This window comes from Sorex fumeus, unplaced genomic scaffold (assembly GCF_029834395.1).
Source record: "Sorex fumeus unplaced genomic scaffold, SorFum_2.1 ptg000006l, whole genome shotgun sequence".
NCBI lineage: Eukaryota > Metazoa > Chordata > Mammalia > Eulipotyphla > Soricidae > Sorex > Sorex fumeus.
Window position 1 is genome coordinate 40842990 of NW_026606063.1, and position 15022 is coordinate 40858011.

The 15022-nt window shown below is 46.3% G+C and overlaps 2 protein-coding genes across 2 annotated transcripts; both read left to right on the forward strand.

Moving 5' to 3' along the window:
- Window positions 1-1751: 1751 nt before the first annotated feature.
- FAM136A (family with sequence similarity 136 member A) lies at window positions 1752-4369 on the forward strand. The gene is made up of 3 exons (XM_056123363.1): window positions 1752-1921; window positions 2663-2803; window positions 3693-4369. The coding sequence occupies exons 1-3, from the start codon at window positions 1835-1837 to the stop codon at window positions 3879-3881; spliced, it is 417 nt and encodes a 138-aa protein (XP_055979338.1). The 5' UTR covers window positions 1752-1834; the 3' UTR covers window positions 3882-4369.
- A 3089-nt stretch (window positions 4370-7458) lies between these two features.
- Window positions 7459-14945, forward strand: SNRPG (small nuclear ribonucleoprotein polypeptide G). Its single transcript, XM_056123376.1, has 4 exons — window positions 7459-7577; window positions 11049-11071; window positions 12953-13077; window positions 14752-14945. The coding sequence occupies exons 1-4, from the start codon at window positions 7546-7548 to the stop codon at window positions 14800-14802; spliced, it is 231 nt and encodes a 76-aa protein (XP_055979351.1). The 5' UTR covers window positions 7459-7545; the 3' UTR covers window positions 14803-14945.
- Window positions 14946-15022: the final 77 nt, after the last annotated feature.

Genomic DNA, 15022 nt, shown 5'->3' on the forward strand with positions numbered 1-15022 from the left:
TAATTCCATTTCTAAGGCGTTTATCCCAGAGAAATGGGAATCTGAATCTACAAAAGACTTGCTGGGAGTGTTTCAATCAATGCTTTGTTCATAAAAGCTAATATCTGGCAAAAACTCAAATGTCCATATTTACCTGGCAGGTGAGGAAACTGAAATCAGGAAGGTGGTTTTCCCGGGACAAGACTTAGCCATTACCTTCAGGGTGTGTTAACCCCTAGGGCTTCCACATATAAGAAACTCTTCTGGGGCTGGAGCGATAGCACAGCAGGTAGGGCGTTTGCCTTGCACGCAGTCGACCCAGGTTTGATTCCCAGCATCCCATATGGTCCCCTGAGCCCCGCCAGGAAGGCCTGAGTGCAGAGCCAGGAATAACCCCTGTGCATTGCCGGGTGTGACCCAAAAAGCAAAAATAAAATAAAATAAAATAAAAAAAGAAACTCTTCTGCATAATTTGTGATAGTGAGAGACTATTAGTACTCCCCACCCCACCCCAGGGAGGGGGGTACACAGAATTCTCAATTGTCCAGCCACAGAAGAATGGAAAGATAACTTTAGTATACCCTTTCCATGAAATGCTGCTTGGGAGCAAAAATGAACCAATGGAGCCGGTGTACAGTTGGTAGGGCATTTGCCTTGCACATGACCCAAATGAAAAAAATTGGTTCAAAAATGAACAAATGGGGCTCATAGTATAGTGTGTAGAGCATTTGCCTTGCTTTTGTACAACCTGGGGTTCAATCCCCAGCATCCCAAGCACTGCTAGGAGTAATTCCTGAGTGCATAGCCAGGAAAACCCCTAAGTATCACCGGGTGTGACCCAAAAAGAAAAAAGAAAGAAAGAAAGAAAGAAAAAGAAAGAAAGAAAGAAAGAAGGGAAGGAAGGAAAAGAAACAAAACACCAATGACAAGACTCCATCTCAAAAGCAAAATATGAGTGGGCCAGAACAGTAGTACATCAGGTAGGGAACTTGCCTTGCACGTGACCAACCTGGGTTTGATCCCTAGTCCCACATAGTCCCCCAAGCACCACCAGGAATAATTCCAGAGTGCAGAGCCAGGAGTAAGCCCTAAGTATCATTGAGTGTGGCCCCCCCAAATTTTTTTTTTTTAAATCAGGATGCTAGATGAGAAGCCAAAGACTATGTATGGAATGACCACATAGATACAAACTCCCAGAGAGGGAAATTATCTGCAGTGATAGAAATGCAGGTCAGTGGTTGCCTGAGATGGGCTGGCGGGGAGGAGGAGGGTGGAGGACGAGGTTTGTCAAGGCTCACCAAGCTGTACAGCTAAACCTGAGCACTTGTGTATACTGTGTGTTGACTATATTCAAAACACCTGAAGACTCTGAAGGAAGTGGGCCGGGGAAATGGTTCAAGGGCTGGTGGCCCGTATGCTTTGCAGCACCTACGCTGGATCCTGGACTCTAATGGGACCTGGACCAACTTACAAGGGGTAACCCCCAGTACCAATAGGGGTATGCCTACCCTCAAAAAAAAAATTGCTAATGAAAAGAGAAATGGAAGACAGAGGGAAAGGGAGAGGGAAGGCCTTAGCCTTTGGGCGATTAGATGGGAGTCAGACAGACACTCTCCCCTGCTCTCGGGCCCCTCCAGGACCAACGGTAGGTGGCCACACGAGGCCTAAAGGGGAGCGCGACGGGGCGCGCGCGTCCGCCCAGCGTGCAGTTGCTCCTCTCGGGCGCCAGGGGGCGGCGTGGGCCGGGCCGGGCCGGGCGGGCCGCGCCGACCCGGGAAGCGGCGGGCTGGGGGCGGGCCCGCGAGCGCGTGTCCATGTGGGCGCCGGCGCAGCGGGCGTGGAGCGCGGGGTCGCCATGGCGGAGGTGCAGCAGCTGCGGGTGCAGGAGGCGGTGGACTCCATGGTGAAGAGCCTGGAGCGCGAGAACATCCGGAAGATGCAGGTAGCGGGGCGGGGGCGAGCGGGCCCGTCCAGCCGCGCGGGGCCCCGCGTCGCCCCGGGGCCGCCCCGCACCCCGAGACGGGGCGAGCGGGGTCGGGCGCACCGGCCCGCGGTGGGCCGTTTTCTGCTCCGGGGCGAGGCCGGCCCGCGGGAGGCGTTGGCGGGGGGCGGACGGCGACCTCCCGCACCCCACCCCCCGCCCGCGCGGAGCCGCCCCCTCTGCAGCCCCGCAGCCGGGGCCCGCGAAGGGCGCTGCCAAGGTGAGAGGCCAGGAGGGCGGAAGCGCGGGGCCACCGCGGCGGCCGGGTCCTGCGGACTTGCGTGGCCCCGAGCACCCCCCGCTGCACTCCGCGCGCCCTTGGTGCCAAGCCGCGTGCGTCCCCTCCTGCCGGGGCGTGGGGGACCCCCTGGAGCGCCCCCCGGAGTCATTCATTCCTGCCCCGCCGGCCCCCTAGTGGCGTGCAGCGCACCGGGTTGACCTCTGAACTCGCAGCGCTGGCTGGATGACGCCTGGGCTCGGCTCGGCTTGGAGGAGTTGGCTTTCTCGAACATACCACGCTGCCAACCGGGCAACAAGTGCCTCCTTGCTTTATATACTAAGCAAGGAAGCCGTGAAACCCTGCGGGGCACCAAGGATAAGCCCCCTGCCCCAGCCCCCGACCCCGTGATTCCAAGGGCCTGATGCATTTCTGATTGCAGCGCTCGCTTCCCTCACGCCCTCCCTCTGCCTCTCTCACCCCAGAGTGTCATGTTCCGGTGCAGTGCCAGTTGCTGTGAGGACACCCAGGCGACCATGCAGCAGGTGCACCAGTGCATTGAGCGCTGCCATGCACCACTGGCCCAAGCCCAGGCCCTGGTGACGGGGGAGCTGGAGAAATTCCAGGTACTGTGTAGCGGGAGAGCGGACACTTGTCCTTGATGGGGCTTTTATTTGCAGGCAAGAGCAAGCCTTGGTACAGACCGCTTGACTTTCGTGTCTTGGTTCCTGTAACATGTGTTATCTTATGACCCACCCATCATTTACAGGGTTTGAAATGTGGAGTGGGGAGGTGGGAATTTGAGAGCTCTATTTCTTAGAGAAGGAGGGAACCAGAGAAGTAGATCCAAAGGCTAAGCCCAGAGGCCTTTATTCTACCCCTTAGGACGTGCCTGACACAGAATGTCCCCTCACCAACCCCCAAACTTCCAAGCCCAGATCCAGCCCAAAACCAAAAAACAAAAACAGTGATGTCAGAGAGAGAGAGTTACCAAGACCTCTATGCTTGGGAGTGGGTGTAGGGGGGAGGACAAGCAGAGATAAAATACACTGTATATTGTAAAGTATTTTTGTTTGGTTTGGGGGCTATACCTGGCAGTCGCAGAGCTTTACCCCTGGTTCTGTGCTCAGGGATCAAACCTGGTGTGGCTGCCCGCAAGGCAAGCAGCTTACCCACTACACACTCTCTCCTGCAACAAATTGAGTAATTTTTCTGTCACAAAGACAAACCAACATGTTTGTCAGTCTTTCTGTGGCTGTAACCTCTAGTTACTTCTCATGTCCTGGAAGGAGCTTTGGTGCAATGTAGTATATCATTCACCAACTGTCTCTGAGCCTTCCGAGTGCACTTTTTGCTTCATTCTGGCTAATCTTGATTCATTGCACTAGAGCATCCCTTGGCTTAATCAAGGTAAATGACAGCCAGCCCAATTATATAGCACGGGGGCTGGCACACGATAAGTACTTGATAAAAGGAAACCAGCATCTGAGCCTTTGCTCTCACTTCCTGCTATAGGACCGCCTGGCCCGGTGCACCATGCATTGCAACGACAAAGCCAAAGATTCAATGGACGCAGGGAATAAAGAGCTTCAGGTGAAACGACAGCTGGAGAGTTGTGTGACCAAGTGTGTAGATGACCACATGCATCTCATCCCAACCATGACCAAGAAGATGAAAGAGTCTCTCTCATCCATTGCAAAATAGAAGTCTGTGTCCCAGGCCATGGAGACTAAGGGCAGGAGTCTCTTTGAAAGAGAGAAATGGGAATGTTGGTCTTTTTAAACCGTGTCAACAAATGAAGAAAAAAAGGAAGGCAGCAAGTTTAAGACTGGTTACTTGCCTCCGGATACTGGTTCCTTTATTTTTCTAGTCTTAGAAGTGAAAAAGAAAAAAAAAAATTGGTGCTTAAGTTTGGATCAGAGATAACACAGGAGACATTTGAGAACCTAAATATCTGTGGCAACTGCTTGTCCTGGCTGTAGGATCTCTCTACCAGACCATAGTTCTCCAATGTGCCAACTGCTTCTTACCACTCAGTTGGGTACCAGGAAGCTGGCAGGTTCCTCTCATCTGCCAGTGATCTGACAGAGAATGAAGGAAAGTGTTTGTTCCAACCTCCTGTTGACCATAAAGATCACTACATTGTTTTTTATAAACCGGTAAAGCAAAAATCCATGAGGTCCCTATTTAGGGTGGGGGGAGGTATTGGGGCAAGGGGGAGAACTGGGTCTGTACTTTGCTTGGTTTTATTTTATGTGCAAGAGCAAGAAATTGGTTTAAGGTACAGAGTTGGGAAACAAAGATAGTTTAAGAACTTTGAAGTTCTTTGTGTCTATTTGTGGCCATTACAATGTAAATGCACACTACTTGAAGTTTTCCAGCATTGCATCTTTCAGCTTGAAGACCCTGCAGAAACATGACAGGCAGTATTAACAGTGAGTTTAAGGCGGAGCTTCTCTCTTACTGGCTGCCAGAATGGACCCAAGGCTCTCTGCAACTGAGTGACAGGGTAGTATTGAGACATTCTCCCTGGGAGAGAGAGGAGAATTGGTTGGGTGTATACCAGTATACAGGAATGAACATTGATAGAGCAACTTTCCACTGTTGAGTTTTACAGGATCTAGGAAAACATGGCTTTCATGGGTAGAATGCAGTGAAAGCCTAAACTCAGTATTGTATGTTGTGCACTGGCCCCCTAAAATAACAGAGCCCTAGGGAAGCAATCCCTTGGCAACAGAGAGAAAAAGCAAGTAGCTAGAGGTTGGCAGGAGTTGTGACTCCTTTAGAGGAAAGGAAAACAACCCGTTTACCAAATACACTTTTGCCTGGGGCTTTACATCCTTCATCGTCCCAGTACCAGCACCTTATCATTTTGATGAGGGCCTTGTCTTTTTACCAATGTTTTACTTGATATTATAGCCTGTCTGTTTGCTGTTCAAGATTGTGATATATTTTCCTAGTGGTTTGGTTCTAAAAAATAAATAAGATTTAAGTTTTCCTCCACTATTGTGTTTCTTTCCTTATATAAGGACAGCAAATCTATAACTAACCAGGATATATCTTTTGGGCTTAGGGAGGATTGTTGTTTGTTTTTGTAGTGAGGGGAGATTTTACCTGGGGCCTCACACTTTCAAAATATACTATACCACTGAGCCACATCCCAGCACCAGGATTATTTGTAATATATGGAAACAAGTTTTATTTTTCCTTTTATCGTGTTTGGGCCATGCCCAGTGATGCTCAGGGGCTACTCTCACCTCTTGGTGATGCCTGGCATGGAACAACCCAGTCCTCCCATATGCAAAGCATGTGTTCCAGCCTGTGGAGGCAACATGTCAGCCCCTCCGCTGAAATACATTTCTATAGAGGTTGAGAAGAGGGAAGGAGAGACAGCTCAATAGGCTGTAGCACCTAATTTAATATGAGGGAGGCTCAGGTACAATATCCAGCACCACAGAGTTCCCGCCCCACCCCAAGTATTCTCCAAGCACTGAGAGCAACCCCCAAGCAATATCCCCAGGCCAAGAGCCATCCCTGAGCAATACAGGATGTGGCTTCAAAATAAAAAAAAAAAAATCCAAAACAGTGAAGAGAGTTGTGTGTTCCAGTTCAAATGCACAAGTGATTTAGTAAATGGGAACTCAGGGGAAGCTAAGACACCATAATTTTTGAAATACACTAAAAAAGGATAAACCGTGTGAAATGCTTTGTTTTGGGGTCACACCCATTGGTGCTCAGGGTTTATCCAAGCCAGCCATGTGCAAGGCAAACGTTCTACCCATTGTACCATTTCTAGTCCCTGTAAAATGTATTTTTCTTTATTTAAGTCACAGAAGATTTTGTCTACAGGATTTAGCTTAGATGGGAGGGAGAATTGAGAAGGTTGTTGGGATGCTGGTGGGGGGAAGCAGGCTGATGATGGGTATGGTATTGGAATAATGTGTGCAGGGAAAAGTATATTAACAGTATTGTTAAACCTGGTACTTCAATTTAAATGGTTAAATATAAAAAGTCAATGACTCTGGAAAAAAAGTATCCATGACCATTCTCTGGCTTCAACAAGATGCCAAATATAGTTAGATCCCTCTAAAGAAAATGCAGTATCTAGAATTTTGAATACCAAAAGAATTTTTGGTTGGCTCATTTATTTGGGCAACATCTGGCGGTCCTCATGGCTTATTCCAGGCTCTGTGCTCAGAGATTACTCCTGGTAATCTTATGCTTAGGGGACTATATTTGATGCCCGGGTTTGACAGCTCAGAGCAAGGCAAGCTCCTTACCCCAGTGTACATTAACATCAGTTCCAAAATGAATTTAAATCATTATTACCATTGGGATTTCAGGGTAGGTTCCATTCCTGACACCCCATATGGTCCCTGGAGCCTGCCAGGAGTTATTCCTGAGTGCAGAGCCAAGAGTAACCCCTGAGCACTACCAGGTGTGCCCCCCCCCCCCAAAAAAAATAAAGACGTCAAGATTTTTCCCCCTGCTGCAAATGGAACTCAAGACCTAACACATAAAAGACACGTATTCTACCACTTGAGCCACATCCCGGGCTCTATGAATTGAGTTTTAGAACTCAATTCTCTATCAAATTATCAGAGCTTCTCTATTTTGATTTCTTAACTCTTCTATAACCCTCATTAGCTTCATAAATGTGGATTCTCCTTCTTAAAGATTAAATTGAAAATCAGTATGTCCTATTAAGGATGACTTTCATATATTGGAGCAATGTGCAATTAAGTTTGCTTCCGGAGACAGCCGCCGGATCAGTGAACAGGGAATCATTTCTGAGCCGTATGTTGCAATTCTTGAAAACAGACATCGCACCGCACCCCCATGTAGAGGTCACTAAATTGAGTTATTATGACAAAGGCATATTCGGGGTTCACTTCCCCCAAAGCATCCTGAGATAACTGAGAGATGGGTCAGGAGTGACAGAGGAATTAAGACTCAAGGCGTGAACTCGGCTGACAGCGGTTTCATTCCGGCACCACCACACCTGGTCCCCGAGCAGAGCAGGTTGTGAACAACAACAACAAACAATCGACAGGGATAAGGCATTAGTAAATAAGTAATTAATGTATGTGTCTCAGAAACCGTTAATCACGCTACAGAGGAGGAAACGGAAGTGTCCCAACAGCACCTCCCACCCTAGCCAATCGCTGGCGCCGTAGCCGGAAGCTGGAGCCCGGCCAACTCTCGCAGGTCCCTAAATATCGCGAAGCCAAACGTGAACGCTGCGACCCCTGATTGGCTCGAGGGGTGGGTGACGTCAGACGCGAGACTCCTGGCCTACGGCGGGAGCGCGACAAGAGTCCTCGAGGTTTCGTCTTGGAGGCGTCTGTGAGCCCGCTGCGGAGACACCATGAGCAAAGCTCACCCCCCGGAGCTGAAAAAGTAAGTGGGGACGCCGCGGGCCGCGTGCTCGGACTCCTTTCGCGTCCGGGGACGCGCCACCTCCCGCGCTCGGGGGCCCGCGGCCGCCTCCGCCCCGAGTTCCCGCGCCGTCCCCCGCTCCTCTGCGCTGGGACGTCTCGCCGGGCCTCCTTTGTTAAATGTTTTGAGTACGCGTCCTGCCCCAGGTGGCATTTTTAAGCATTTTTAATGCTTAAAAACTGGGAGAGTTTGCAAGTGTTTGATAGTAGGAGGAATCGGCCAATTCTTTGAGAAATCCCATCCTTTTTTGTTTTGTTTTGTTTTATCCTTTTTAGTGTCCCGTGGAGACGATGTGATAACATTACTGTGCTATCAAAGTTGTCTGGGGATTTTTGGTTGGGGGCGGGCCGCTGGCGGCCACACTGCTGTGCTCGGGGCACAGCGCCCCAGAGTCATTCCTGGGAGGGGCTGGGGGGCCGAAGCCCGTCTGCTGCGTGCAAGGCAAGCGCCCTCCCTGCTGTACTCTCCTCTCCAGCCCGGGTTTAACATCTTAAATGTATGTGCCAGACAAAGGCTTTTGCTTTGTGCAAAATATAAGCAAACCTATGAAAAACGTAGGCAAAATTCTTTCGTCCCCCAAGGGAACTGTTCAAAAAGGGAACGGTGAAAGAGATTTTACTGTAAAAGAGTAAATCATGCTGAAGCTTGGTTGTATACAGACGCTGTAATGAGCATCACTAGTGAATGTAACTCATTCCTTATCTGCTAAACAGCCCTTAGGTTGCTTTAGTTTGAAGTTTAAAAAGCCTAGCATTGTTCCTTCATGTAGCCACTTAGTAAGGTAGATATCCTACAAAATCTTTCACTATTGTTTTGAGCAGCTCAACAAGTATTTCAAATAAATTCTCTTAAGGGGGGGTGGGACGTGCTCAGGCCTTACTCCAGGCTTTCCTGCTCCAAAATCCTGACTGCTCAGGGATATGCAGTTCCAGGGTTTAAATCTGGGCCTTAAACTATACCAGGATGGCGTGGTTTTATTTATTGTTTTAATCTCTTTTGGGCTGGAGCGATAGCACAGCAGGTAGGGCATTTGCCTTGCATGTGGCCAACCCGGGGTTCGATTTCCTCTGCTCCTCTCAGAGAGCCTAGCAGGCTACCGAGAGTATCCCACCTGCACAGCAGAGCCTGGCAAGCTCCCCCTGGCGTATTCCATATGCCAAAAACCGTAATATGTCTCACAATGGAGATGTTACTGGTGCCCACTCGAGCAAATCGATGAACAGCAGGAGGACAGTGCTACAGTGCAAATTTCTTTTAGTTTTAGGCCACACCTAACTGCTGAGAGCATTATCCTGGCACCAAGCTCAGGAATCACTCCTGGTGATGCTCAGGGGACCATATGCAGAGCTAAGGATCAGACCAGGGTCAGCTGCATGCAAGGCACTTGCCTTAATCTGCTGTACTCTCTCCAGACCATGTTTGCACTTAAACGCCCTTCTGGTTGATGTAACTCATTGGTTCCTGGTACTTAGACTTGAACCAGGACCTCACACATGCAGGGCAAGGGCTCTGCCTCTGAGCTGTATTCCTGGCTAACTCTGGTTCTTAAGTAGTGGCCAGAATTGTTTCTGGCAGATCCACAGAAAAAAGGGCAGTCCTGCTAAACTTTCTAAACTGCATTGACATTCCTCAGCCAAGAAGTAATTGTCCCAGCTGCCAGTCTTGCTGGCAGAGATACCCTGGCCTACCCTCATTCTCTCCACCCCCCTTTTTTTGGGCCACACTGTTAAAGCTCAAGGATTACTCCTGTCTCTGCAGTTGGAATCACGGGGGGGGGGGGGGCACGCACAACTGTATGGGATGCAGGTGATCAAGCCCTAGTCAAGCACCACAGTCCTATCACTTTGGCCAGCCCTTCCCTCCCTTAAAAGTCACTGTCATTGTAGTCTTACCAAAGACTGACTCTAATCACTGCTTTCTGCATAATAAAACCCAGCTTTATTCAAGACTATCCACTTCCAGACACCAAGTACTGCTAACATTTGAGTATTCTAATTTCTAACTAAAACTGAACCATTTCTTATCTGTATGACTTTGGACATATCTATACATGTATATTGGGGGTGGGGGGTGGTATTTGTTTTGAAGGGATCTTGGTGCTTCCAGAGATCTATACCAGGCCTCATTTGTGCTCATCCCATCGTGATGTCTGTCCAGCACTGATGTACATGTTGTTTGATTCTTTTTGTCAGACCCTGTGTCTTTGTAATCTTTCCATTTTCTTGACAGTTTACAAATTAAATATAAGTGAGATTTATATTTTCTGATTATTGGAAGAGGTAAAATCTAGTTTGACTAGGGATGTGACTCATTGGTAAAATACACACCGTGTTTGGGCTGGAGAGATAGTACAGTGGGTAGGGCGTTTGCCTTGCACACAGCCGACCTGGGTTTGATTCCTAGCATCCCATAGGGTCCCCGAGCACCGTCAGGAGTAATTCCTGAGTGCAGAGCCAGGAGTAATCCCTGTGCATCACCGGGTGTGACCCAAAAAGCAAAAATAGTAATAAAATAAATAAAATACACACCGTTTATGCAAGAGACCTGGGTTCAGTCCTAGTACCACCAACACGTGCACACGCACATGCATGGGTGTACACACAACTGGCTTGATGATGTGGCTTAATGAGATTATTTTGGTTTGATTCAAAGTTCTTATAGCTTCAAGATATGCGTTTATTTTTGCTAGAATACAGTGTTGAAGAATATCTTTAACACTTAAGATTGTTGCTTAAGGAGCTAGAGAGATGGCACCACACAGATGTCACATAGCACTGCTGGGTGAGACCTAGACTCTTCTTACCCCAAAAAAGGAGAGTGACACTTTTAATATTAAGCAACACTACTCTCAAATAAAATACCTACTGAAATGGATGTGGTTTGATTGCTTCCTGGCTTTGCTTGGCTTCAGAAATAACCAAAATGAAACCAAATCTCTGAGGACTTTTTAATGACTGTTAAGAATTCTGCCAGGGGCCAGAGTGATAGTATAATAGGGACTTGCCTTGTACTGCATGCGGCCAACCTAGGTTTCATCTCACAAATCCCATAAGATGGTCTCTCAACTACTTCCAGGACTGATTCTTGAGTGCATAGTCAGGAGAAACTCCTGAGCATTATCCCCACCACCACCACCTCAAAAAATATTGGGGCAAAAATATTATGTCAGATATTAAACAAGAATGTTTTAGCAATTAACTTATGTATAAAGATTTAATATACATTAGTATGTTCCAAATTCATTCCATTTTTATTCCATCAAGTACTAAGATAGCAAGGTAGACCACTGCCGTCTTATCCTTTACAGCAGTACAAAGTACTGTTTCTGTTTCATTTCTCTTTAGTAAGTCTTAGTAAATCATATTGACTATAATTTTTTATGTATTGTAAACTTATGTAAGATTTTAAAGTCACACCTTTTTTCTTTTTCAGATTTATGGACAAGAAGTTATCATGTAAGTTGTTTTAAATCTTGTTGCTTTTTTATATATGTCTGGTTAAAATAGAACATTTTAACTGATTTTATGAAAAAATTCAGAGCAGGGGCTCGAACAATAGCACAACGGGTAGGGCATTTACCTTGCACGCGACAGACCCAGGTTTGATTCCCAGCATCCACATGGTCCCCTGAGCACCGCCAAGGACAATTCCTGAGTGCATGAGCCAGGAGTAACCCCTGAGCATCACCCACTGAACCAGAAAAGAAAAAATTCAGAGCAAACAAGAATCTCTTGATTTATATATGCTAATTTTTTTATTCGGGAGACCACCCTGGCAATGCTCAGGGACTACTCCCAACTTTCTGTTTTGGAGTTCGTGTGGTATTGGGTATTGAACTTGGTTTTCTAAATGTGAAGTGTGTGTGCCAGCCCAGTTAAGTCTGTTAATTGGGCTTATGAAAATCCTTAATAGATTATCTTATCTAATTTTGGTATTTAATAATTTTCTCTTATTTTTATTTTTATTTTGGGCCACACCGAGCAATGCTCAGGGCTTTTTCTTTTTTTTGGGGAGGGGGGGGTCACACCTTGCAATGCACAGGGGTTACTCCTGGCGGTTCTCTGTGAACTATGTGGGATGCTGGGGATCAAACCCAGGTTGGCTGCATGTAAGGCAAATGCCCTACCCACTGTGCTATTGCTCCAGCCCCGCTCAGGGCTTTTTCTGGCTCTAAATTCAGGAATTACTCCTGGTGGTGGTTGGGACACCATATGGGATGCCAGGGATCAAACTCAGGCTCTCCACTGCAAGGAAGCACCCTGCCCACTATACTTTTTTAGCCCACACTTAAATTCTTTTACAAAATTCATTAGCATTTTTTATATTTACTGTGATACTTGGAAATCAGCCCCTTTTTCCCCTTTAAACAAAGGAATTAAATAAAAAACAGTTCTGACCTGTATAGTATGGTAAAACTTTGGCTTGGGGATGGAGCAATAGTACAGTGGATAGGGCATTTGACCGACCCAGGTTCAGTTCCCAGCACCCCATATGGTTCCCCAAGCACTGCCAGGGGTAATTCCTGAGTGCAGAGCCAGGAGTACTCCTGTGCATCACTGGTGTGATCCAAAAATCAAAAAAAAAAAAAGGAAAAGAAAACCAAAAAACTTTGCTTTACAGACCAACAAGATAATACAGTGGGAAGGGCACTTATCTTGCATGCAGCCAACCCAGGTTTGATCCCCAGTATGTCATGGGGTTCACAGAGCAGTACAAGGAGTAATTTCTTAAGTGCAGAGCCAGGAGTAACCCCTGAGCACAGCTGGTGTGGACCAAAACTAATTTTTTTTAAGTTCATACTCGGCCTCCTCGTAAAAAGTAAGGATCCTTGGTAAAAATCTACCGTATATTTGTAGATTGTACCATATATTTATGAAGCCCTGAATTCGGTCCCCACACCTCTGGGAATGTCATTACCTCTCCCCACCTTTACTAGGATTGCTAGAAATTTAAATATGAAAATAAACATACTGATGTCTAGTTCTGCATCTGGCATTTAAGGGTAGTAGATTATACTTCCAACACCCTAAAAAAAATTTTTCAGGTGAACAGTTGATTGCTACTGGTCAATTTCATTGAAATTTCCTTCTCCCTTTGTAAGAGAAAGGGATGGGCAAATAGGGGTCAGTGCTTCAGTTATAATATGCATGCCAAGGTAGCTGGGGTGACTCCACAATGTGGAATATGGGAACACCTGGGGGAAAGTAGATGCTAGTAGAATTGATATTGATTATTATATGACTAAAACTCAGCCATCAACAACTTTGTAAATCACAGTTCTTTATAGTTGGTTTTAAAAAAAAAAAAAACATTTTTCTAAACTTCTTTTTGTATAGTGAAATTGAATGGTGGCAGACATGTCCAAGGAATACTTCGAGGATTTGATCCCTTTATGAATCTTGTGATAGATGAATGTGTGGAGATGGCAACAAGTGGGCAACAGAATAATATTGGAATGGTGGTATGTAAAAAGAGCTAAGATTTCTCTTAGAGGGGCTGGAAAGATGGTATGGTAATTAAGGCACTTAAGACCTTGCATGTGGGCTGAGGGGTGGGGATGCTGAGGACATTGGTGGTAGAAAATGCAGTGGTGGAAGGATGGGTGTACCATCATTGTATGACTGAAACTCAAACATGAAAGCTTTGTAAGTGTTGCTCACAGTGATTCAAGAAAGAAAAAGACCTTGCATGTGGCAGACCTCAGTTTGATCCCCAATGCCAACTGCTCCCCAAAGCATCACCAGTATGGCATTTCACCCCCACCCCTAAATTTATCTTGGGACTGGATAGATAGTACACAGGTAGGACCAGGCCCTGAGCTCCTCCAGGTGTAGCCCAAAACAATCTGACTACCACCTCACCCAAAAATAAGAAGGGTATCTTAGAGATTTGAAGGGCTGGAGCGATAGCACAGTGGTAGGACATTTGCCTTGCAAGCATCCAACATGGCCAACCCGAGTTCGATTCCTCCGCCCATCTCAGAGAGCCCAGCAAGCTACCGAGAGTATCTCGCCCGCAGGGCAAAGCCTGGCAAGCTACCCGTGACGTATTCGATACACCAAACACAGTAACAAGTATCACATTGGAGACGTTACTGGGTCCGCTCAAGCAAATCGATGAACAACGGGAGGACAGTGACAGAGATTTGAAGATTGGATGTCAGCTTTACTCCTTACAGAATCTTTTATTATGTTCAAATATGATTTTTTTCCTTTCCTTAATTCTATGTACTTTTTTACATTAGCAAGAATTTCTTGTCAAAAAAAAAGAATTTCTTGTCAAAATTTTCAAGATCAGCTAAAATGGATCTTCATAAGTCTAGTTTTCATATCTGTCCAGATTTGTTTCCTACATTAACTCATACTCTTGAACTGACATAGTCTGCTGTACCTCTTTATTAATGTGGGGGGGGGGCATTTTCATTGGAGACCTGCATTTTATATATTGTGAGGGTATTGGAACTTCACAAGCAATGCTTGTTGCCCTGAGTTTGTTTTTTGTTTTTTCAATTTTATTTTCATAAAGTTTTTCACAGTAATTGATTTTTCAACACCAATCCCACCACCATTGTTTATCCCTTCCCTCCACCATTATTTCGAATTTTCTCACCAGTACTAAAGCCTGCCCCACAGGCAGATGCTAAATTATTTAGTATTGCTTGTTATGAATAGTATAGGATTTCTAAAACTTTAAATAACTGGGGTCCAGAGACATCTGTTTCGAGCTGCCTTCTTCAGGGATTCAATTGTGAGCCTCTGGATCCTGGCCATTAATGCCTTTAAATGGCACCCAGAGGCAGTTGTGGGCAGGGAGATGGGGAGGGAGAGCCCATGCCCACCTCACATGTGGCCTATAGTTTTCAGTCACTGGTCCCATGTACCTGGGTTTTTCTTCTGGAGCCTTGTGGCCATGGGGGGTTGGGGGTGGGTCGTCGGGAGTAGGCAGAGTGCCCGAGTAAACAAAGGGCCAGAGAGATACTACAGGGGAGGTGCATGTGACTGACCCCACTTTAATTTTCCTCACCATAAATGGTCCCCTGAGCACTGCCAGAACCCAGTTCCATAACAAAAAAAGGTGCAATGATCAGTGATGTCTTAAATGAATTGTTTTCAGATTTGCTTTTCTCTTTCTTTAGGTAATACGAGGAAATAGTATCATCATGTTAGAAGCCTTGGAACGAGTATGAACAGAAGTTGTTTAGAAGTCACGTGTTTCCATGTGTTCCCGTTATTGCATCTTTTTACTAATATAAAATTGGATAGTGTACATTTTCATGAATGTTTTTGTTAAATAAATTTTTGTAATATTCAAAAATTTTGTCTTTTTTATCGGTAACTGTTCTAGAGTGGAAGAGAGTTTTGTGGGCTGGAATACAAGCTTTGCATGTAAGGGATGGGATGAGCAGG